Source organism: Lissotriton vulgaris, chromosome 6 (assembly GCF_964263255.1).
Source record: "Lissotriton vulgaris chromosome 6, aLisVul1.2, whole genome shotgun sequence".
Taxonomy (NCBI): domain Eukaryota; kingdom Metazoa; phylum Chordata; class Amphibia; order Caudata; family Salamandridae; genus Lissotriton; species Lissotriton vulgaris.
In genome coordinates, this window is record NC_141694.1 from 1,407,925,171 (window position 1) to 1,407,949,717 (window position 24,547).

The 24,547-nt window shown below is 46.8% G+C and overlaps 1 protein-coding gene across 3 annotated transcripts in view; it reads right to left on the reverse strand.

Annotated features, from left to right (window-relative positions):
- The window catches only part of CFAP61 (cilia and flagella associated protein 61), a 1,856,219-nt gene that overhangs the window by 1,716,866 nt on the left and 114,806 nt on the right, over positions 1–24,547 (reverse strand). For all 3 annotated transcript variants that reach the window (XM_086927518.1, XM_086927517.1, XM_086927519.1), the window contains exon 4: positions 14,724–14,791. In XM_086927518.1, coding sequence (XP_086783644.1) covers positions 14,724–14,791 — 68 coding nt within the window. The remainder of the gene's footprint in view (positions 1–14,723; positions 14,792–24,547) is intronic.

A 24,547-nucleotide genomic window follows, 5' to 3' on the forward strand; every position in this document is an offset into this window, starting at 1 on the left:
AGGATTCAGGGACGTTATAGTTAGTCGGACATTTCCCTCTTACAAAACCATAGAATTTCTCCCGTTATAGTTAGTTGAGCTAACTATAACTGGCGCCCCCGCAATGCACTGCTGATAACGTCACATATTACATCATTCATTACATGGTCAGTGACATCACTGATGACATCTCAAATGACATCACTGATGACATCATCCAGTGACTATTTGATTCTATAAAATGTAAATATGTTTTATATATATGCCAAGGTGTATTGAAGAATGCGAATGACACAGACATTCACATAGTTTAGGTTGTCAGTTGGTGTGTAAGCGGTTGCATGGGTTGGTGAGTAGCTAAATGAGGATCTATATGGGCTATTGATTGGTTGTCTGAGTATCTGTATGGGTGCCTGAGTGTCTGTGTGTGTGACTCTGTGCATAGATGTGTGAGTGGATGATTCACTGGGTTTATGTGTTCAAAACTGTATATGTGAAGGGCTGTATGGCTGGGTGAGTGTGTGTGTGTATTGGTGTGTTGGTGGGTGAATGGATGCCTCAGTGGCACATGTGTGAGTAACTGCATCTGTGAAAGGCAGTATATGTGAGTGTTGGAGTGTATAAATGACTATATGTGAGAGTGAGTGATTGTGAGAGTGTCTGTATGGATCAGTGTGTGATTGTATTAGTTATTGTATTAGAGTGTAAGTATGTGTTAGTATATGTTTAAATAAGTGAGGTGGTATGTGTATAACTGTAAAGGTGTGTAAATGAAAGTGTGATGGATTATTTCCATGACTGACTAGGTGTGTGAATAACTCTATGAATGAGAGGCGGTGTGTGAGTGTCTGTATAGATATGTGAGTGCATATGATAATGCTGTATTAATGGCTGACTGTATGTATGAGTGACTGTATGGGTGAATGAGTGGATTTGTGGGTAGAGCTAGGAATTAGTGAGTGGATATGTACTAACTGGTATTGGTGTGTTCATGGTTTCAAAAATGATAGTCTGTATTTTAGAGTGGGTGTATCAATAGGTTGTGATGAGGTGCGTCAGATTTTCACCTGGATGATATCATCAGTGATGCCATTTGAGATGTCATCAGTGATGTCACTAACCATGTCCTGAATGATGTAATATGTGACGTCATCAGCAGTGCATTCCGGGGACACGAGTTACAGTTATCTCAACTAACCATAACGGGGGACTTTCTATGGTTTTGAATTAGTGAAATGTCCAACTAACTAGAACATCCCTAAAACCTATGTTTTTTTCAGTGAATTTCTATGTTTTTAAAAATGCTAATTTCTAACTATAACGTGCCTGAAACCTATGTTTTTTCAGTGAATTTCAAAGGTTTTTTAAATGCTAATTTCTAGTTATAATGTTCATTAAACCTATTTTTTTTCTTTGTTTTTAAATTGTCATCCCATTCTCAACTTGGTCAAAACTGCAAATCTCACCACTTTTCCATCGATACCTTCCACCAAAAACATTGCCACAAACTAGAGCCACAACTAACGCTAATGATATGCAAAGTAGGCGTTCCCGTGGGGGAAAAAACTAAAACACCACTTCCCCATATTTTCAACGACCTGCCAAATCTGCAATGAGATCCAAAAAGCAGGCGATAAGCCGAGTTAGCAGTAAGAAATTAACATCAACCTTTAACTGGTGTAAGGAGGTCGACTATCTACAGCGTGAATTGGACCCAACTCACAGCTACATCTAAAGACCAACACGTGATAGAGGTACTGATCACGCAGCTCCGACACCCAACAAGGCCACAACACCCAGCGCCACCACCATCAGAACTTCCCCCCCCAGACACCCCCCCCCCCACTACCACCGAGGCAGCGCAAAACAGGACAACAGACCTTCCCAAAACGCCATGGCCTCTTAGCCGCACAACAGCTGAATGTTGGGAGATTTGGGAACCAAGTATGTGTGAAGGACGCAAGTCACCCATCAATAATATGCACACAATACCAAGTTTAGCGGTTGTGTGCTGCACAGACCTCACTATGCAAAGCACAAACCTCTCCATGTGGACATATACTATTGATACTTGTAGTGTTCTGCACAGTGGACGCAACCATGTTACCTCAGGCAGTGGGGAAGATCTCAGTCAGGTAGCTGTGTTGTCCCCCCTGGAAGCGGAAGCGGACTGGGCTGGTCCAACGTAAGCCACTCCAGCATAGGAGTATGAATAAATAAGCTGGGTCTCTGGGCGTGGTTCAATTGTGGGAAGGCCAACGAGCCTACCAGAGAGGCGGCCCTCACCCTGGCACAAGCCCCCAGCGAACCCAGCGGCACAGCACCGCAGACTTAATTCTGTACCGACTACTGCCTTCGATCTACACTGCGGACAGCAGGGCTCACAATTCAGATGCAGTGGCGATTGCAGATGAAGCAGTCCCATAGGCAAGACACGTTGCTCCAAGTGCGGCCCGCACGGACCATGCGTGATTGCAGGCTGCGCACACGCTGTGTGCTTCAGGTGCCACTAACTCACTGCACCATAAGTCATCGCCATGTGGCCTTATCAAGGCAGAATTCATTAGACAAAAGACATTGCTCCCAGTGCGGCCCGCCGAGACCACGTATCATCGCAGGGTGTGCACACGCTGAGTGCTCCAGGTGCCACTAACTGTGCGGCTCAACAACGCCATGTGGCTATGCACTCATCCTGACCGCTGCCTCCGGCCTATACTGGGGTTAGCACAGTTCACAATTCAAGATTAGTAGCAATGCAAATTGTGTTAGAGACTATAATGGGTTAAGAAGACCAAATGCTCCCAATCTGTGCAGCTCAAGTCAACGTCACGTGGCTGTGGGCCTTTGCTGACCGCTGCCTTCGGCCTACACAGTGGAAGACCGGCGACACGTGGTGCCACTGAACCTGTACTATGCAGGGCGGTGAGGCCACCAATTTATGCACGTGGCTGTGGACCCTTGCTCACCACTACCTCTGGCCTACACTGCGGAAGACCGGTGACACATGCTGCCACTAAACCTCTTCAACACAAGCCAATCCCACATGTGGAACTGTGTCCTGAGTCCTGAATGGCAGTGACCCCAACTCCGTGAGAGAACCACAGCAGCAGATTTATTTCGATCAGTGAGGCACATTTCCATATGGAACGCCGGCGACACATGCTGCCACTAACTTTGTTCAACACAAGCTGATCCCACATGTGGAACTGTGTCCTGAGTCCTGAATGGCAGTGACCCCAAGTCCATGGCAGCGACCACAGCACCAGATTCACTTTGATCAGCGAGGCATATTTCCATATGCAAGGCCGGCGACACGAAGTCCCACTAACCCTCTTTAACACAAGCCGATCCCACATGTGTAACTGTGTCTGGAGTCCTGAATGGCAATGACCCAAACTTCGTGGCAGTGACAACAGTACCAGACTCCCTTTGATTAGTGAGGGGTATTTGCATATGGAAGGCTTCAAGAACATTTTTCATATCAGTTATAGCTTTACTACAATGACTAAATGCGTCTTTAAGTGCAAACCAACACTCAATGGCAGTCTACACTGCGGGCAGTACAGATCGCAATCCAAATTTTAAATGGCAATTTCGAACAAGAAGATTGTACTTAGAAAATACAACACTTCGTCAGTGTATTCTATACTTATTTCATCTTTTCATGATATGCCTACACTGCACTCAGTAGGGCTCACAATTAAAATTATTTCTTGATTCATTAACTAGAGTCCACTAGGCTTAACTATCACAGGTCTCAAATCTACATAATATCCTTTTAGTATCCTTTCTTCTAGAACATTTTTATATCAGTTATAACTTTAGTACAATAACCAAATTCATTTTCAAGTGCAAACAAATACTCATTAGCAGTCTACACTGCTGGCAGCAGAGCTCGCAATTTGAATTTTGGACATGTGGTGCCACTAACACTCTTTAACACAAGCCGATCCCACATGTGTAACTGTGTCCTGAGTCCTGAATGGCAGTGATCCGAACTTCGTGGCAGCAACCACAATACTGACTACCTTCGATTAGCGAGGGGTATTTGCATATGGAAGGCCGGTGACAAGTGGTGTCACTGATCCTGCACTACGCAGGCCGGTGGGGCCACCAATTTATACACGTGGCTGTGGGCCCTTGCTCATCGCTACCTCTGGCCTACACTATGGTCAGCAGGCCTCACAATTCAGATAGAGTCCAGATTCCACATGATGCAGTCCAGTAGGCAAGACACATTGCTCCCTGTACGGCCCATCCACACCAAGCATCATCACAGGCTCATACAGTCTCAATACTTCTGGTGCCACTAACCCTATTTAAAACAAGCCGATCCCATATGTGTAACTCTGTCCGAAGTCCTGAATGGCAGTGACCCCAACTTTGTGACAGCGACCACAGCACCAGATAGTTTTATTTGTTGTTGTTTCTTTAAATTAAATGTTTTATCTGTAAATCTCTACAGGACTAAGATTCTTCTTTGTCCAACCGCACAGGGACACTTCCGGGCCCAAGAATGTTGTTGGGGGTATGTTGGTAATGTGGGAAGAGGGTGCGTTACCTGCTGATGTGAGGAGAGGCAGGGTGACAAGGGTATCTCTCACAGAAAGAACTCTGGTATGTTTTCAGAAATGCCTCAGACAGATACCAGCTGACGGACTAAATCACAAAATGTTTTTTCAATAGTTATGTAGTGTGAGTTAAGAACAGTTCCCCCCCTGGCTCGCAGAGGGACAGCTGCGGCCCCTGGGCTTGACTCGCAGAGGGAGAACTACGAACCGTCCGTTCCCAAAGGAACAGCAGCGTAGTAGCTCGCAGAGATACAGGCACACTAACGTACTAGCTCGCAAAGGTAGAGAGCTGCGAGCCAACGGTCTGGCTTCTAACGGCATAGCTGCAAGTGGTGAGGTTGGGCAGAGGGAGCATGAAAGAGTTATCTCGCACAGACAGAGCTTCACTGTAGTAAATTGCCCCCGAGACCTTTCTTTTATATTTTCACTCGATGCAAGAAAGCTCGCTTTCTGGACCAAGACCTTTCTCCCTGCCAAATTTGGCGTAATTCCGTTCAGCAGTTTGACCTGTAACCTTGTCTAAAGTTTCCTATGGAAAATCCATTGAGAAAACACGTTATCGCAGCCCCCCACATAGCCACCTGTCGCAGGCGTACTCGCTATGGTTGTGAAGGTCAGTTGTCTAGTTGTCAACATGTTACAGCCACTCCCTGAGGGCATGTTTGCCCACATACCACACCCATCCGGCACATGAGTCACAGGCCATGTGACCACGCAAATATAATGGATCGACAACGTCACATCCTTTATTGCCGGTTGTTACTGGATGGCGGACGCTCTACGGGTCTGAATCATAAACAGTCCATGAAGAGTTGCGCAAAGGGTTAGTCGCACCCTGAGCTGTATGGCCATCAGGGGCCTACTACCACTTGGCACGGACTTGAGTTGCACAGGGTTAGTGCCACCCGAAGCTGATGAGGCCGTCAGGGGCCTACCACCACTTGGCGCGGACTTGGGATTCAGAGGGTTAGTGCCACTCGAAGCTCTAGTGGCCATCAGGGGCCTACCAACACGTGGCGCGCACTTGAGTTGCACAGGCCTATTGCCACCACAAGCTGACGTGCCCGTCAGGGGCCTACCACCACGTGGCACTGACTTGCGTTGTACAGGGTTAGCGGCACCAAAAGCTCATGTGGTCTCCACCATAGATAACTCAGGACTCAGCGACATGTGGAGATCTGCCGGGCTGCGGAGAAGCTGATGTGGTCTCCGCCAATCCGGACACAGGACTCAGCGACATCTGTGAGATCTACCGGGCCGCGGAGCTTTGACGGACACGTGGAGTGCTCACTTGTAGAAACTGGTGGAGAGAAGGAACTTGCAAGTGGCCAGCCCCCCTGACAGATACGATAATATTTGCTTCCATCTCCCACACTACACACTGCACGATTTGAGAACAAAGAATACACATCCTACACTCAAAAGTCCTTCGTCCTAGTAAGCGTGGGTAAAATGGCCTTCCCACGTACTCCCACCACACCCCTGCCCTGCACCCATTGCAGAAACACCCGGTTCATTGCACCAAGCTTTGCCATTTCATCCACAATACTGACACACAGCAAGCCAGTGCAGCCACAGGCAGACACACTGACGCAATGGCAGGGCATCCCGAACACATGGTCAACTCCATTCACGTTCACCTATACCTTGCACGTCAGCTGCATGTCCTTTTGCAGTACTGCGGATCACTTACCGGCTGAGCTTTCTCATTGCGGAGGTCACCTACGTTCAACCTGTATTCCAATGGCGCACGTGCCTATCCGAGTGGTGCATGGACATGTGCCTCTCAAACGAGTGGGTAGCTGTCATGGATTATGACGGATGTGTGCACTGCCTGTTGGCCCACGACCAGGAGTGTCATGGTGACGCCCGTTTATGGCATGCATGGTTGTTTGGCATGCATGTTGGGAACTGGGCCTGAGAGATTGCACATGTCGTAGTTTGCAGTGAGCAAATTGAACCTCTTCCTGATTCTGCTTTGGTACACATTGGGTACAGTGGTTGGAGTCAGCACATCTGTCCCGGTCAGCTGATGGATTAAGTTGACGACATGTCAAATATTGTGGCCAACCATAACTCATTAGAGATAGTGGCTTATGCAGCTACACTCGCGTTCATGGACGAGTGACAAGGTACCTGCAACCACGACTCGATGTGCCACATTGTACGTGACCCGCCGCATCATTGCACGTTGTACATCTGGTTACATGTCCCAAAACAGCAGTGAACATGACTGCAATGGCGTAGAATTATGATTGAGGTGCAGACAAGCAACGCTGCTTGACACTGACGTGTGTTGGTGATCGACTGCCCCGAGGTGAACATGGACGTTTTCCTACGTTCCTCATTCAGGCATCTTGCTGCATTTGTCTGCATATCGTGGCACTACTCTTGGCCGTACTGACACACACTTTTTTTTATAAAGTTTCCACATTTTCACTTGTCTCCAAATGTGTTGTGTCTTCATTTGTATGCCAATGTGTTTGTCACGCACTCTCTTGCTGCCTGCCATACGTGAATTGCTACCCCATCCGTACTGTGGGTTTGTACTTATGCATTCTCATGTGCCTATTTCGTACTGATGCTTTTGGATGCTTATCCGCCACAGGCGAGTGCATTTGTGTCCTGTGTTCGAATGTGTGAATGTTTGTGTTTGGAAAACATTGTGTTGGATGTTGGTGTACTCTGCTTCCTATGCGTGTGTGCTGCATTGTGTATGAGATGTCCCTTCATGTGAGCTTTTGTTCACCCTTCTCCCTTTCAGGCAGTGTTGTTTTCACTTCTATCCTCGTTCACTGGTGTGATGTTGGCGGGTTGTGTGACTTGTGCTCCTTGTTGGTGTGTTTCATTTTGGCCATGGTTTGTCTATAGTTGTGCTGTACTTAATTATGCATGTGTGCCATTGTGCCAATCTCCCCCCCGTCACCCCACACCCTGCCTCTCCCTCTTCCTGGTACTTTTGTGTCTGTAATTTTGTTGCTCCACACATAAATACATGTAATGAACAAATTAGAATAGTTCCTTTATTCCTTTAGGTTTCAAAACTTTTCTTTATTGTTTTTTTTTTAAATTTTCCATGTAAACAGTTTTTTTAATATTCAAGGACACATAGAAGTCAGAAGTGCAACGTATTCTATCAACAAACTTTCTAGAACATTCTCCAACACATGCAGGTTAAAAGTTCACCATTTTTTTTTTAAACCGAACTATTTTTTTTGCAACACTTTCTCGAACATTTAATGGAACGTGCAGGTGAAAAGTTCACGCTTGATTTAAGTTCGAACAGTGCCTTCCAAATGCAAGTAGCAGGTGTGGTTGAGTTGAGCAAATGTTATCCTTTGATATGTACTCCACGCTTAAACTGCTTTTTCTTAACCAACACAAAGATGCTTTTCCACAAAACAAATGTGCACCCTACTTTTAAAAAACAAGGCTTTTCATCTCTCAATCAGGTATCGTTTTGTATGGCAAAAAAAGTAGTTCCCCATCTTCAAACATATCTCTTATTCTACGAACGGACTGCATGAGCTACAGACATCTATCCATTTCTCCCAGCCATACCTTCAAAATGCTAGTGTGGATCGTAGGACGTAGCTATGTTTTCTGGTGCAAGAGGTAAGCAGAACAGAGACGTATTGACTTAGCCCTAGGTTTACAAAATGTGGAAATTAAATGGTTTGGACAGAGAGTATTGAAGTGGCACCAATTGTTGTCTTTGGTTAAAACCTGTTTGCATCTCAAACACCCTGACCTCAATATTGTGCACTGTGGTGGAAACGACCTAGGCACATTGACTGGGGTAGGTTTGGAAATGCTAATGAAGGACACTTTGACAATTGATGTTGCTTTTGCCTCAAATTTTCTTTGTATATTCCAATATATGACAAAGACAGAAGTGGAAATGGTCAAACCAATTTTGTCCTCAGATTGAAAAATCTAGGAAGAATGTCAACAAAGCTGTGTCTGCATACCTCAGAGACCATAGAATGGGGTTGATCTACAACAACAACATACGTTTTGATATGGCAGAAATCTACAGAAGTGATGGAGTACACTTCACAGATCAGGGAAATCGAGTTTTTCTGAATGACCTGAAGCTGTGCATCTGCACTTATATGTAGCTCTAACTAATAAACACAAGGGCTCTTTTTAGAGCCCACTTATATTCCCAATATCGGTTCACAGAGTGACAGCTGAGATCCGGTTAGCACAGGGAGATCTGCAGTCCGTCGAGCAGCCTTGCAGAGAGACACCTGTGGGCGTGTGCTCAGCTCGCACAGGGAGAGCTACGGCCGTCAGCTCGGTTCACACAGTGTCAGCTATGGACCATCTTGCTCGCAAACGCACACCAGCGTGCTAGCTCGCAGAGGGAGATCTTGGGTCTAACTCGCAAATGGACAGCCCCTACTACACCATTCACCCCCAAACTTTCAATATAGGAGCCAATCCAAAACAGAGAAACTTTTTTGATAATTTCATAAAGATTTGTCAAATGACACCAAAGTTACAAGCACATACAAGACTCCACAAGGGGGGCCGCACAACCCCCCTCCCAATATAAGTGAAGCCCCGGGGCTGCGCGGACCCCAGTGGACCCCGCAACCCCTGCGCGCCCCTGCTCTTATTTTTTGAGAAATACCCCGGAAAGTAGCCCACCCAAGGGCCTCATTAAAATAAAACGCAAGAACTCGCGACCCCAGGGCAAATTTTCGCAGTTTTTTTTTTAATGATTTTGTGGGCCCTGGGGTTCCTTCTGGGACCCCCTGAGCAGACCTAGGGGGTCAGGGTTTTTCTACCCTACTCTCTTCTCTTGTTTTATACCTTTGTTTCTCTGTTTTTGGGTGACTCGCTTCTACCGAGCCACAAGATGGCTGCCAAGACAGGTTTGGAGTGCTAGCAGCCAATCAGTGAAGCTCGTGCCCACAACCTAGGCTCCGCCCAGAAATCAAAACTTTTATTTTTTAAATTTCTCAGCAACTACTGAACGGATTTACACCATTTTTAAAAAAGTCACTTTCTGACCCAAGCACTACCTTTCTGCCAAATTAGGAGAAATTCCGTTCAGTAGTTTCAGCTTTAGCCTTGCACAAAGTTTCCTATGGGAAATGAATTTTTTTACTCTTATTTTTTGAATTTCTCAAAAATTACTGAACGGATTTACTCCATTGAAAAAAAAGGTTGCTTTCTGAACCAAGCTCTAACTTTCTGCTTAATTTGCGGTAATTCTGTTTAGCAGTTCGAGTTGTAGCTCCTTGCAAAATTTCCTATAGAGAAAACAACTTTTGGGACCCCCCTTTTTTTCTCAGCCCCTGCTTGACGAATCACCCCCAAACTTTCAGGATAGGAGCGGACCTGGATAGACTTTTTTTTGAGAATTTCAGTAAGATATATCAAACGACGCCACAGTTATTAGCAAATCAAAAAATGCTTTTCCTATGGAAACTAGGTTCTAACTATAACTACCTACTAGCGACCGCCAGTAGGTGATATATATTACTCACTGAAAAGGTTGCCCTTGAAGGAATGCCAAAACAGTGGGTAAGTAACTCTAATCATTATTTCCCAGGTCGTAAATACGTCATGCTTCTCCCACGGAAGGTGCCAAATACATTTCGGGTGCCATACCCTTGTTCACTGGCTCTCCACACACAGTCCCGTCAGCCAATGCGAACTATATACCATATGCCCTGCCCTGAAGGGACTTCTGGCTCAATGTATGCAATGTGTTCTGGGCATGGTAGTTCAATAACTGATTCAAACTGAATGCTGTCCCGGTTATTTGGATTAAAAACTGCAATCCCCAAGGGGGTTCCGTGGGGGAGAAAGCACCAGAGTACCTCTACGGTTCTCCGCCTGGAAAACCAGATTTACCCACTCCTTTAGACACCCAGAGCTCCAGGTGCCGTCGGTCTTGCTGCTGAGGCGACTGGGCATTCCTGCGACGAGGCGCGCCGCATTTAAATTACACACAGAAAAGGTTGCCCTTGAAGGAATGCCAACACAGTGGGTAAGTAGCTCCAATCTTTATTTCCCAGGTCGTAACTACGTCATGCTTTTCCCCGGAAGGTGCCAAATGCATTTCAGTGAACAAGGGTATGGACCGACGGCACCTGGAGCTCTGGGTGTCTAAAGGAGTGGGTAAATCTGGTTTTCCAGGCGGAGAACCGTCTGGAAATTGGATTCCTGTACATGACATTACAATGCGGCCGCCCCTGTGGCGGTCGCATTGTGCATGTTTACCATTGCGGCCGGTGATGCTGGCTGCAGCACCCACCGCAATTGTAAAAATGCATGTTGTGTACTTCCCTGCACTACGTAGCAGGCACCACGCAGTGCCTGCCACCTGGTGCAGGGAACTATAGGGGGCACCATAGGAGCCCCCCAAGGGCAAAATGAACATGCCCCTGCACAAGGGAGGGCCCACAACGGGCCCCCAAAGTACATCTCCACCAGCCTTCCGATGGTGGTTGAACGCCATAGACAGGCTGGCGGGGATGCAGCATCCAAATCTGGCGGCATTTTGTGGATGCGGGCTGGGTCCGACAGGAAATTGTAATGATTGCCACTGTCGGACCCGTGGCGGACGGGCTTTACACCTGCCAGGCATCCTGCTCGGGCGAGCAGTAATTGGCTGCACGATGGCGGTGAACCCGCTGCTAGGGGCGGGTTCATCGCCATAATAATCACCCCCTATGTTCCAGAAAATGTTATGGATATTCATTTTTCACAGGAATCTTGTGCAGTAAGTTCTGACTTCCCCACCAGACCACCTTATTTGATCTAGAGCAAATCCATTTACCTGCCTGGACCGCACTTCATTATATGGCAAAACAAGGAGTGCTACTATATAAACAGGCACAGGCACAGGCAATGCAATAAGATTGGTTTGCTTTTTAACTCAGAAGGCAAACCTATTGGCTTTGCCAATAATTGTTAGCGAGAGAACAGCCAGATCTGCCTGGCATGTGTAGATCTGCTAGATAGCAGCCTAATGGCAGAATGAAAAAAGAGCAGCTGGGCATGCTTACTAAATGACATCTCCCTATCCTGTTGCTAAGCATGCTGCAGAGCAATATTGTTCTAGTGGCCCACATGTATTCCATCAGAGGCATAGCCCTACAATGAATGCTGAAAATCTGGAAAGATTGCAATTTTTGTTGCTGATCTTGCAATACTTCAGCCATCTTGAGGTCAGGCTGGCCCAATGTAAAAAAAGTAGCATTAGCGGGGAGGAGCCATCTTAACATCAGGCTCACACTCGAGTTCTGACAAAACTATTTTGAAAACTGGATGCTAGAGTAATTTGAATAACAGAAAAAATATTGCTTTATAAATAAAGTGTTCGTGTGACGTAACTAAATATGACAAAAGGTGTGATGATTAACCGAACTTTTCAAATTTAAGATAGTTCCTAATGCATCCCAATAGAGGTAAAATAATATAACCAAGTGCCAATACAAAGATCTGAGAATAAAACTGCAGGCTGATCCAAGATTTGGTTCACAATCTCTCAAGCCAAGAGTTGAAGGATCCTGCCAAAGAGGCCAGTGACTGAAGGAGGCATACTCAAACCCCACAATATGTATATGTTACATAATTCTAAGAAACTAACGGGCAGATGTATGACCGTTTTTTGTGGTCGCAAAAGGGAAATCGGACGTTTGTGACTGCAAATTAGGTCTGTGCAATGTACAAACCCATTTTGCGAGTCGATAACCTATTACCGACTCCCAAAATAGGGTTTGCGACTACCTATTAGGAAAGGGCATGCCAAGGAAGGGCGTCCCTTCTTAATAGCAAGTTGCACTTCTATATACAATCGCAAAACACTCGCCGTTTACCACCTATTTTATAAAGGTGGTTGTGAGGGGATGACGAACATGACAGGCCCGATGGCGGAATGTACGTCCCCACAACACCCACAAAGCATACCTGCACGGACGATTTCCACCCGATTCCAGCGCAGGGAAAGGCCGACCATAAACGTAACTCCTCCCCCATGTCCTCTCCCCGTACAGCATCAGGACACCACGAAACAGGATGAGGGCGTGGCTAACCCCGAAAGAGGATCATCGCAGGAGGTGAAAAGGCCCAGGGACACGACCAGTCGGCGCGACACAGCCGGGAAGAAGGAGGAGAAGAACCAAGCAGACCGAGATGAGGGAAAAGGAGAGGAAAGAAAGACAGACAAGGAAGAAACAGACGCGGGAGACCCGGAAGAAGGAGTCCCCACAGGAGGTGGTTGAGGAGCGGCCGCAACTAAGGAGAGTTGCGGCAGAGCCAGTGAGTTTTCAGAACCAGGGGAAAGAGGCACCTGGGCGGCGGGAGGTTTAAATGTGTACAGGAGGGAGGCGGGTGGTTTAACCCGTTCCGTGCTCCCGTCGGCCACCTCCCTAGTGCTGCCGTCGGCCAATGGCCAACGGAGCCCCACCCACCTAATGGAACGCCCACACTGCGCCGAAATAACGGCCGCAGTTAAGGCATTAAAGAGACCGAGGGGACCTTCAATTAGATGGCCGAGTGAGCCTTATTATTTTCTTTAGTTTTTGGTAACATTGTGCTCAGGGGAAGCGAGGGGAGACCGGGAGTGTATTTGGGCTCTCAGGTGGGGTGCCTAGAAACCAACTTCCCATAGCACTGCTCTACTTTAAAGTAAAAACACTGATATTTAATGCACTATTCCCTACCCATTCCCAACACCTCCGTCAACTCCTGTGCACGTCCTGCCCTGCCATTTACTGCTTCACCTCCTGTCCTCATATCGACCTACCTTCCCACACTTGCCTCTAACCCCGTGGGTTATTTTTCACCAACTGGGTGTGGTGACGGAGACCACAGTGTCTGAAAAACCTTAAGAGGTGAAACCCTGCAATCACTGACGGCTCCTTATTTCTTTCCTCTTCTGAGCCTCCTGGGGAAGGACCATACAACGGAGAGACGCCCCCTTGAAGAGGAAAAGAATATCCAAGACCCGTCAAGAAAGAAGACCTGGAACCGCCATTACAGAACCCCTAAAGACCTAAAGACACTATCTGTTCAAACGCTTCTTTGTTGAATAAAGACCGCCCCACTGGCACACTATTTACAGCCTCCACGTCTGTTTATCCGGCCTGCACTCCCACAGTGGTAAGCCACTCACAAATTTTGTGACTGGCAGCGAAAATATTTTTTAAGAGCATGCAGTGGTCCCACAGACCACTGCCTACTTTAAAAAAATTAAACAAACGTTTCGTTTTTCTTTTTTAAATGCATCCCGTTTTCCTTTAAGGAAAACAAGCTGCATTAAAAAAACTGCTTTATTTAAAAAGCATCACAGACATGGCGGTCTGCTGACCCCAGCGGGCCAACATCCTTGTGAGTGCTGGCCATTACCAATGGGGTCTCAAATTGCGACCTGCCTCGTGAATATTAACGAGGCAGGTCATTTGCGACCCCGTTGGGAATCGCAAACAGTGTTTGAGACACTGTTGTACATTCCATTTTGCGAGTTGCAAAACGACGCAATTTGCGACTTGCAAAATGGAAGGGTGGTACATCTGGCCCTAAATAACTTGGCTTATCTCAAGCCTAAAAAGGCACGTTTGAAGATGTCTTTCCACTTTGCCTGCTATTTGCTTCTGCCTGCTGCTTAGCATTTCCGAAGGGTGACCTAGGAGGCAGTCTCCCACGGCAGCACCTTGGTGCCAGACAAATACCCACATCTAATAATTCATTATAGTTTTGTGAATATGGGCATAAGTAACAGCATCAATTTAGACAGAGAAAGGTCAGTGTTCAACATAGTAAAAACGACTACATGAGCAGAGAATTCTCAGAGTATGTCTCTGGTTAAATTTTGGTTGTGACAATTGAACAAATAAAAACTGTTGATAAAGAAAAAACGTGCTCTCTAATTTCCCAGATCCCATGAATGCCGCTGATAAACTGACAAAGACTGCCCCCTGCAAACCTCAGTGCTTAAAGGCCGTTGTGCCAGGCTGCAAGGAGAACAAGACCGCCGTCCATGTGACGGCTCACTCCAGAGGGGCAGCCTTGTTCTTTTCAAAGTGACAATGCAGTGAAAACACAATTTGAAACCCCTTAGGGTGTAACTTAACAGCCATAATGTTAGAGAGAAAAAAAGCAGTAGGGTTTCTCCGCTAACGATGGCAATGCTTAGTCAATAATTCTTACCTAATTTCGCATCTGCTGGAGCTCTGAGAAAAATGAAGTGCAGGTCAGGCACTGCATCAAAAACGGCCCTGGTAAAACAAAAGTCATTTACACCATTACTCTTTTTCAAAAGACAAACTAAACATAGCAAATCAATATGTTTCAAAGTTGTTTACTGACATACGAGTGAACTTTTGATAGGACTGTGCAACTCTGCAATGGAGGGAAAAAAATCATGTTAACCACCTCACAGGCTGAGAATCTCAGAATCCAAAGTGTCAGATAGGATTTTATCAGCAACGGGACCTGTTTTGGGTCAAAACCAAACTCATGCGCTCCCCGCTGGTGTCCTACAGTTCAAAGAATATTCATTACACATTAACTCTTGTTCAAAAAGAACATAATGGTCAAAAGCTTTCCCTTCTGACTTTGTGCAATGAAGCGTTTTCATGCTTCATACGCTCAGGCGAGGCCCCGATGTCCTGTCCTTGCAACTGAGTTTGCTACGCATTGTTGGAAAAGAGTATTTTTATAGCATGATCTTTGTATGAAGCGCTGAGTGCCATTTGCGAGTCCCAGGTAATGCACTTATTCAGTCGCTGCAGACTTAAGCATGTCAGTGACGCAAAATATGTAAGGTGGATGGTAATGCATTTATCATTACAAGCATCCCACATGGTCTCCATGGGCAGAGTGCTCCAAGTCAGCTTAGGATAACGGGTCTATGCTGGAGGGAGGTAGAGGGGCAGTTATGTGGGTACCAGTTTCTGTTTGTGAAGATTTCTGTTTTTTACTGTTTCAACGTTTAGTGGTTGCACAACACCAACATCAAGTGGTCCACACAGCGAAGAATAAATCTTAGATGAGGAATCCAGGCCCAATAAACGTTCTAGTTTGAAGTTCCGCGTGTGCCAGCAGCATCGTTGCTGCGGTGAGGTTCAAGGGTTGATGTCTGTAAGGGGACAGAGGCAAGCACTGACTAGAAGTGTTCCTAAGATGGAGTCTGAAATAATGCATGTGGCAGAGAGGAAAACGAGAACATACATTGAGGAAGGGAGATTATGTGAGTTTTCCTGGAGAGATATGATGAGATACAATCTAGGACAATTCCGTATGCTCGGTAGTAAAGTAGGATAGTGTCCTTTATCTAAGAAGGCGAGGTGTAACTTTAGGGTGGGAATGATTTATTCTCAGTCACCAGGACATCCCTTATGACTATTTAAGAAGATTCGTGGTTGATAAAACGTTGTTTCTTTTAAAGAAGGGAACAGGCAAGAACTGAATGAAAGGCGAATTTTTGAATCAGTTGCCTAAGAGGGGTAAGAGGGATCCGTTTGTTCAAAGACCTATATTAACACAAATATAAGTGCACCACAATCAGTATTTTCATATGAAAAAAGTCCCATTCAAATTCCAGAATATTTTCAATTCTTTATTTATTTATTTATTTTAATTGGCATTTGAGATGATACTTACAGTAGAACTGCCGCGCAAGACAGTGCAAGATTAACAATCATACAGACATATATGCTTGAGCTTACCCCAACAGTAGTTAAACATTAGCAGCATTTGATTCTGCAAAATTTTCAATCACAGAAGTGAAAGAGCCTAGGGCAGTACATCATTTGAGTAGATTAACAGTGATGCTAATCAACCTGTGTGTCAGTGGAGGCCAGTCTTGCAGGTATTGATGTAGAGGTTCCCATATATCTCTGGGTCGAGATGCAGCTGGTAGTTCTTCTGCGTATAACACCAGATTTTCATTACAATATACCATATCCTTTACCCAGCACTTAGTTTTAGGAGCCAGAGCACTTTCGCAATGCAGCGCTACACGGGGCTTGACTAATAACAGAGCAACGTGCACAAATTTCCCCAGCACCCCTTTTAAGTAAGGTACATAGCATAGCAAACATATGGAAGGCACACACTGCAATGCAATCCCATTCATTTCCTGTAGGTGTTGTAATACTCCTTCCCAGAATATTTTCAATTCTTCACTTTATTTTCTTTCTTAAAAGCGTAAAATGTTACAGCAAAGATAGCCAGTGCAATTCGTCCATACAAATTGACTTCTATAGGGCTGTAATGCAATAAATACAAACAATAGATAAATAAATCTAAATTTACAAACACAATATATAAAAATATACAATTAGCACATGTATAACATATAATTAACTAGACAAACAATACAAATAACGCATTCCCCAAGGACAGAGACATCCCTACCAAAAATTCACATTTATTAAATCAACATACTTTCTAAAAAGTTAATTTACAAAAGATGTAGCTTTTCTGAATAGAGTATTAGCCATTGGCCAATGATTGCTTAAACACCAGGAGACTTTCAAAAACCTAAAACCTAAACATATTGAACACCAACATGTCATTAGTAATGGAATATAGTACATTTCTACTTAAAATTATTACATCGTTAGAACTGTCTACAATAAAGGTGGGGGGAGGGAGAAATATTGCATCCTGTTCCTGTTGCATACTGGCCATGTGCTAATTCTCTTTTTAAAAAATCAGCATCTTTTGCACATTAACGTATTAGAAACTATGTTGATTTTAATGTTTGTGACTTTTTAAGTAACAAATCACAGTTGGTAGGGATGTCCATGTCCTTGGGAAATATGTTACTTGTATTATTTGTCTGGTGTAATTATATGCCATACATGTGCTTATTCCATGTTTTTATATATTGTATTAGTACATTTACATTTATTTAAATATGGTTTGCCTTTATCGCATTACAGCCCTGAAGAAGTCCATTTTTATGGATGAAATACATTGACTGTCTTCACTGCAACATGCAACACTTTTAAGAAAGAAAATAAAGTGAAGAATTGAAAATATTCGGGAATTTGAATGGGACTTTTTTCATATGAAAGTATTATTTTTGGTGCACTTCTATTTGTGTTACTATATGTCTTCGACCAAAAGGTTGCATCCTGTTAGCAGGTGCTTATAGAGTGTGCCTTCAGACAAGGAATTGAATTTCCATTGCAACACGAGACATATGTGGTCATCTATGGTTCGGTGCCATGCTTCTTGGTTATTAGAAGATGGTTAGTGATGCCAGTTTGGTCGGAAGGTTGACATGGAAGCTGATGGCTTGGTTGTTACTTCATGTGAGGAGGAATTTTCCAGTCATCAATCTAAGGAAGGCATGTATTGCGTCCAGGGTTTGTTCGTATGTATGGATAAAGCCAGAAACCAGTTGGTGAATGTTGATTTGCTCCATGTTCATTTTTAGGTTTCGCTGGGGAACGGAGCCTTTAGGCTCCGCCTCCAGAGAAATCTCTTGATTGCAGTAGTGACTCTGGAATACGCCCCCCCGTCCCATTGGCTAGCTCCATAAATGGAGGCTAGCCATTGGAACAGAGAGGCGTCCGTCATGGCCGGAGGAGACTCGGGGGCGTTCCCGAGATTCTTTGGCTTTTGCCGACGTCACGCGACGCCAGGAACGCCCCCGAATCTGGTCCGGCCGGGCCGTGCTTGCTGCTGTCCTGCCTTGTGTCCCTCCTCCCGCCGTCCCCACGTTTCCCGCCTCCCTCTTCCCCGAGCAGAGCGCACTAAAATAACCTGTCTGCAGCTTCACCACCGCGACCCGGGATCAGTAAACCCCCGACGAAGGGCCCCGTACCTTGCTGGTACCAACGCGACCGAAAACAAGCCCGCTGCTCTCCGATTGGACGGGAGAGCCGAGCCCCCTCACCAAACGCCGCGACGGGATTGGCCCGTGCGGCGCAGCGTCACCACTGTTGCCGTGTGGTGATTGGCTAGGGCGAGGAGCGTCATCGCAGGCTTGACCTGGGAGCCGCACTGCCATAGGCTGACTCCCGGGTGCTTTGGAGGCTCGCCCGTTCTGCCGTGTCTGGATTGGCCCGCTCGACTGGAGGAGCCGAGAATTCACCGCGATCACCGCCGGGCCCGGGGAAGACTGACCTGACCTCGCCTGCTCGGCCAAACCACAGTCCCTCTGGAGGGGGCTACCGGGTGCTGCACTGTAGCCTCTGCTGCCCTGTCTCTCGTTTGGATCCTGCGGTCGGACCCTCCACGGTCGCTTCCTGACTGCATACCCTCCGGCTACATTTTTTCCTTTCTGACACATTTCTTTTCTTTTCCCCTTTCTCTTGTTGTAACAGGCCGTGCCTGGGCCTGGAGCCAGGGGCCGCATTCCTGCCATTGCTGCAACAGGTATGTTCAGTGATAAGCTGCACCGAGGCGCGAGGCCCTGGCGGGGGCGGCGTCTGCACGGGGGGCGTCGGGTGATGGCGACGTTTTTTATTTATGCAATTTTATATAGCGCAAACTTTACCCGAAGGTGTCAGAGCGCTTTACATACGTCTACGTACCTGCCAAGTAGGAGGTCATCAGATTCGGGTCTTGTGACTCACACTCCCATTGTTAATACGCATTTAACTGTGGCACGTCGGTGTGTCTTTACTTCCATTGATATTTCCAACGCCCCTACCCCCTGCACTTTTATTCAGCTGACACTAGCCTCGTTCCAGTGTATGACGTATTATTTATATCCTACCAGTTGGAACTGTAGTCAATCTTTATTTTGACAGAAGTATGGGATTCTTCAATGTTGTACAACGTGCAATGTCTCCTAGGATGCTTTGTACTTGTCCTCGGTCAGTGTAGTGCACACTGGGAGTTGTAGTCCTTCTTCACTTCAGTAACTCCAGTTGGACGTGGCCCTCCCCCCCCCTCGCTGTCCTGTGCCCCGTTCCCGCCCCCCCCCCTCGCTGTCCTGTGCCCCGTTCCCGCCCCCTCCCGCTGTCCGTTCCGCCCCCCCCCTCCCCTTTCACTCTCCGTTGCTTGTTTGTTTTTGGTGCCCAGGGGGTTGCATTCAGACTTGTATCGCCCAAGCACGTGGTTGCCATACTATTTAGAGCAAGTTTAGGCTTACTATTTGACTGCAGTTAACAAGAAATCATCTGGAATGCACTCGGTTTACATTGCCACTGAAAACGCAAAGGTTTAAATGGTTTCTTCTGTATGGCTTTTATCTAATTGGGAGCAGGGCATGGTGCTATTAAGAGGATTAGCAAACTTTTGATTAAATGCACTATGCCTTGAATTTCTTATGTTGAAGTGGACTCTTTTGGCAGTAATCACATCGCCAGGAGAATAATTGAACACCGTGTGCTGTTCCCGCCCCCCCCCTCGCTGTCCTGTGCCCCGTTCCCGCCCTCCCCCCCTCGCTGTCCTGTGCCCCATTCCCCCCTCGCTGTCCTGTGCCCCGTTCCCGCCCTCCCCCCCTCGCTGTCCTGTGCCCCGTTCCCGCCCTCCCCCCCTCGCTGTCCTGTGCCCCGTTCCCGCCCTCGCTGTCCTGTACCAGGAGGTGAGTGACCAATACTCCTCTGACTGGATCCAAAGCCCACTGTGTACATCATTTTATTTTTATTATGTCTCACCTCTGTCTGTTGCCAGACGTTTTGGTACTTTACAGTGGACTTAGCGCCCGCCCATTTCTACTTCGGTTCATTGTCACTCTCCTTTGCTTGCTTGGAATTCTTAGCTTCAGTAGGTTTTCCTCCCTCTACTTTATTTCTTTTTTTTTTCTCTTCTTTAGCGTTATGGACGCACTGCTGTCCATCCACGGCTCACTATTTCAGGTGGTACTTTTTTCTTTTAATTTAAGCACCACTTTATGAGAGTGCGTGTTTCCTCCAGCTGGCTCCCTTGTGTACTTCGCCCCCTCTGTGTTTCTCACTCATTCTGTTCCTGCCTTTCATCCTTTGTCATTTTGCTTGACCCAGCATCTCCTACCCATCCTTCGTTGTCAGTGTGCTCTCCCTACCCTCTCCTGCCCACCCTCCATTGTCCATGTGCTCTCCATACCCTCTCCTGCCTACCCTTTGTTGACGTGTGCTCTGCCCACCCTCTATTGCCCGTGTGCTTTCTTTACCCTCTCCTGCCCACCCTCTGATGTCCGTGTGCTCTCCCCACCCTCTCCTGCCCACCCTCTATTGCCCGTGTGCTTTCTTTACCCTCTCCTGCCCACCCTCCGATGTCCGTGTGCTCTCCCCACCCTCTCCTGCCCACCCTCTGTTGACGTGTGCTTTTTTTACCCTCTCCTGCCCACCCTCCGATGTCCGTGTGCTCTCCCCACTCTCTCCTGACCACCCTCTATTGCCCGTGTGCTTTCTTTACCCTCTCCTGCCCACCCTCCATTGTCCATGTGCTCTCCATACCCTCTCCTGCCCACCCTCTGTTGACCTGTGCTCTCCCTACCCTCTCCTGCCCACCCTCCATTTTCCGTGTGCTCTCCCCGCCCTCTCATGCCAACCCTCTGTTGCCCGTGTGCTTTCTTTACCCTCTCCTGCCCACCCTCCGTTGTCCATGTGCTCTCCCTACCCTCTCATGCCAACCCTCTGTTGCCAGTGTGCTTTCTTTACCCTCTCCTGCCCACCCTTCGTTGTCCATGTGCTCTCCTCACCCTCTCCTGCCCACCCTTCGTTGTCGATGTGCTCTCCTTACCCTCTCCTGCCCACCCTCTGTTGCCAGTGTGCTTTCTTTACCCTCCCCTGCCCACCCTCCGTTGTCCTTGTGCTCTCCCTGCCCTCTTCTGCCCACCCTGTTGCCAGTGTGCTTTCTTTACCCTCTCCTGCCCACCCTTCGTTGTCCATGTGCTCTCCCCTCCATCTCCTGCCCACCCTCCGTTGTCCATGTGCTCTCCTTACCCTCTGTTGCCAGTGTGCTTTCTTTACCCTCCCCTGCCCACCCTCCGTTGTCCTTGTGCTCTCCCTGCCCTCTTCTGCCCACCCTGTTGCCAGTGTGCTTTCTTTACCCTCTCCTGCCCACCCTTCATTGTCCATGTGCTCTCCCCTCCATCTCCTGCCCACCCTCCGTTGTCCACGTGCTCTCCCTACCCTCTTCTGCCCACCCTCTGTTGCCCGTGTGCTTTCTTTACCCTCTCCTGCCCACTCTCCCTCTCTCTCCTCCTCTAGCCCTCCTTCTCCTTTCCGCCCTCCCTCTCTTACCTGCCGCCCTCTCCTTTCTGCCTTTCTCACACTTTCCTACCTTCCCTCATGCCCTCACACTCCTTTATGCCCTCCCTCTCTCCTGCGTCTATTCCTTCCCTCCTGCCCTCCCTCTCTATCCTGCACTCGCTTCCTTTTGAGCTTTCTTACTCCTGGCCTCTTTCATCCCTTCCCTCTCTCTGCAAATAATTGCATTATAAATGCACTCCAGATTTCTGTGCAAAGTAAAACACATCAACGTTTTACACATAATTCAATGAAGATACAAAACACCATTTATCAAAAGCTCAAACTTTAACAAAGGGAGTGCAGAGTAGGGAGTGCATAGAGCAGGGGGAGTGCAGAGTGCATAGAGTGCAGAGTGCGTGCAGAGTGCATAGAGGGTGCAAAGTGCATAGGCAGTGCAGAGTACATAGGGAATGCAGAGTCCAGAGAGAGTGCATAAAGAGTGCATACAAAGTGCATAGGGAATGTATACAAAGTGCAGAGTGCATAGGGAATGCAGAGTGCATAGGGAGTGCATACACAGTGCAGAGTGCATAAGGAGTGCAGAGTGCATAGAGAGTGCAGAGAGAGAGTGCATAAAAAGTGCAGAATGTATAAGAGTGCATAGGGAGTGCAGAGTGCATAAGAAGTGCAGAGTGCACAGTGCATAGACAGTGCACAGTGCATAGGTAATGCAGAATGCATACAGAGTGCATAGGGAGTGCAGAGTGCATAGGGAGTGCAGAGTGCATAGGGAGTGCAGAGTGCATAGGGAGTGCACTCTGCACTCTTTAGGCACTCTGCACTCCCTATGCACTCTCTATGCAAAGTGCTGCATAGGGAGTGCATGATAAGTGCAGAGTGCATAGGGAGTGCAGAGTGCATAGGGAGTGTGGAGTGCATACAAAGTGCACAGTGCATACAGAGTGCTGCATAAAAAGTGCAGAGTGCATAGGGAGTGCATAGGAAGTGGAGCGTGCAGGGTGCATATAGAGTGCAGAGTGCATACAGAGTGCTGCATAGGGAGTGCAGAGTGCACAGGGAGTGCATATGAAATGCAGAGTGCATAAAGAGTACTAGGGAGTGCTAGAGAGTGCCAAGTGACTGAAAAAAAAAGGTAATGGCAATGTAAATGACAATGCCATTTACTTATCTGTTTTCGAAACAAAAACATAAATACAAATTTTGGCATATGCAATGCCAATAACTCTAACTTTTCCAAAGGCGAAACCATTGCATTGTAAATGCTTGTTTGTATTTGCTATCAGTTGCAGTGAAATATATCAGCCACATAAACGACATTCACTGATATGTAAAATCTAATCTGTAGCAAAAGTAGCAAAACAACATTAGTCAAACTGCACTGTCTTAATGTATAGCAGAGCTAGTATGTTTAACTCTCCCATAACTCTCCAAGTGATGAACCAGCATAGGGAAGGGGGGGGGGCGTATGATAAAAATGAAAGCAGAGTGGTAAACGCGAAGATGGAAAATGAATCCAAGAAGCTGCTAAAGGGACACAACAAAAACATCTTCCATGTTAACTTCCAAGGAGAGTGAGCCTGGGCAGATTCAGGCATGGGCGCAGGGAGCTAAAATGATGGACACCTGGTTAGCAATTTGTGTGGGCATAAGAGTCTACTTAAGTCTTTGGCTTTATGGCCCTCCTTTAGAAATGAGCAAGTAGGGTCTTCTTGCTTAAATAGGAACATTTTGCCCAACTAGGATGTACTGTCCACTGTATTATATTTGTGTAATATAGCCAACAGAACTCTAAATAAAAATGGACTGAATATCCCTGCCCTCCAAACTCAGAATAAGGGCCTCACACAGTAGCTAACCAATATGGGGATCTCAAGGCTTCGAAGCTCTTTGCTTCGCCCTGGTAGGATTTCTTGATTTGCAGCAGCATAGAGCACAGGTGAGGAAAGACCACGATTCAGGGTCCTTCATACTTCAGTTTCATCAGGGCTTTATGAATTATGTTCTTGTCTGGCAGCAACCTGAAGATTAAGATTGGTTTCACATGCCTCTGCCCTCCAGCATGTTCACAAATGATATGAGAGACAACTTGAAGTATTTTACCATAAACAGCAATGCAGAACTAGCCCCATCTCCCCATCCACCAACCCTCGGTTGACCATAAGTCATCCACTGGACTCAGCACTACCTCTAAAATGCCACCTACGCCTTGCTTTGGAGGTAAACCCACAATGCAAATGAGTACTCGTCTGCACACACATTTCAAGCATATAGCAGCAGTTCCACGTGGATTATTTTGCGCCCAGAGAATTTCGGGACATCCACATGCTCCTCTTTCATATGCAACAACTGCTCCAGTGACAGCACATTAAAATGTAAAGCCCCCATCTTAGATTCACAATCTTTTCATTGCTGTCTCGGAGTTTCCAGTTTTTGCATTGAGAGAGATAGGCATAAAACATATCAGAATCTTCTCCATTTTAGATGGTTGGCAGTCATCTTCTGAGACAGCTTTTACCTTAGTTCTGAGGGTGTTTCTGAGGGCAGACATACGAGGCTTGAGGAATATGCCTGCACTGCCCATTTCCACTTATAATTTGACAAATATTGTACTCCCTGCAGCAATCTGGTGTACTAATCACTTATAAAACCCCTTTATCCATACTAATATAGTAAAGAGAGAGCCCAAACCTTTGAGGCGGGTAATCTCAGAAACCACAGCACCAATCACAACACCCAATACAGCGTTGGAAAGGGCAGTTGCAGCAGAAGGACATAGGCTATGCAGACGCCCACCATATACATTTAAAAGGTAAAAGAACCGTGCCAGCAAAGTAGTCCCTTGTGGGCGTGTCTGCATTGTGCTGTGGGCGT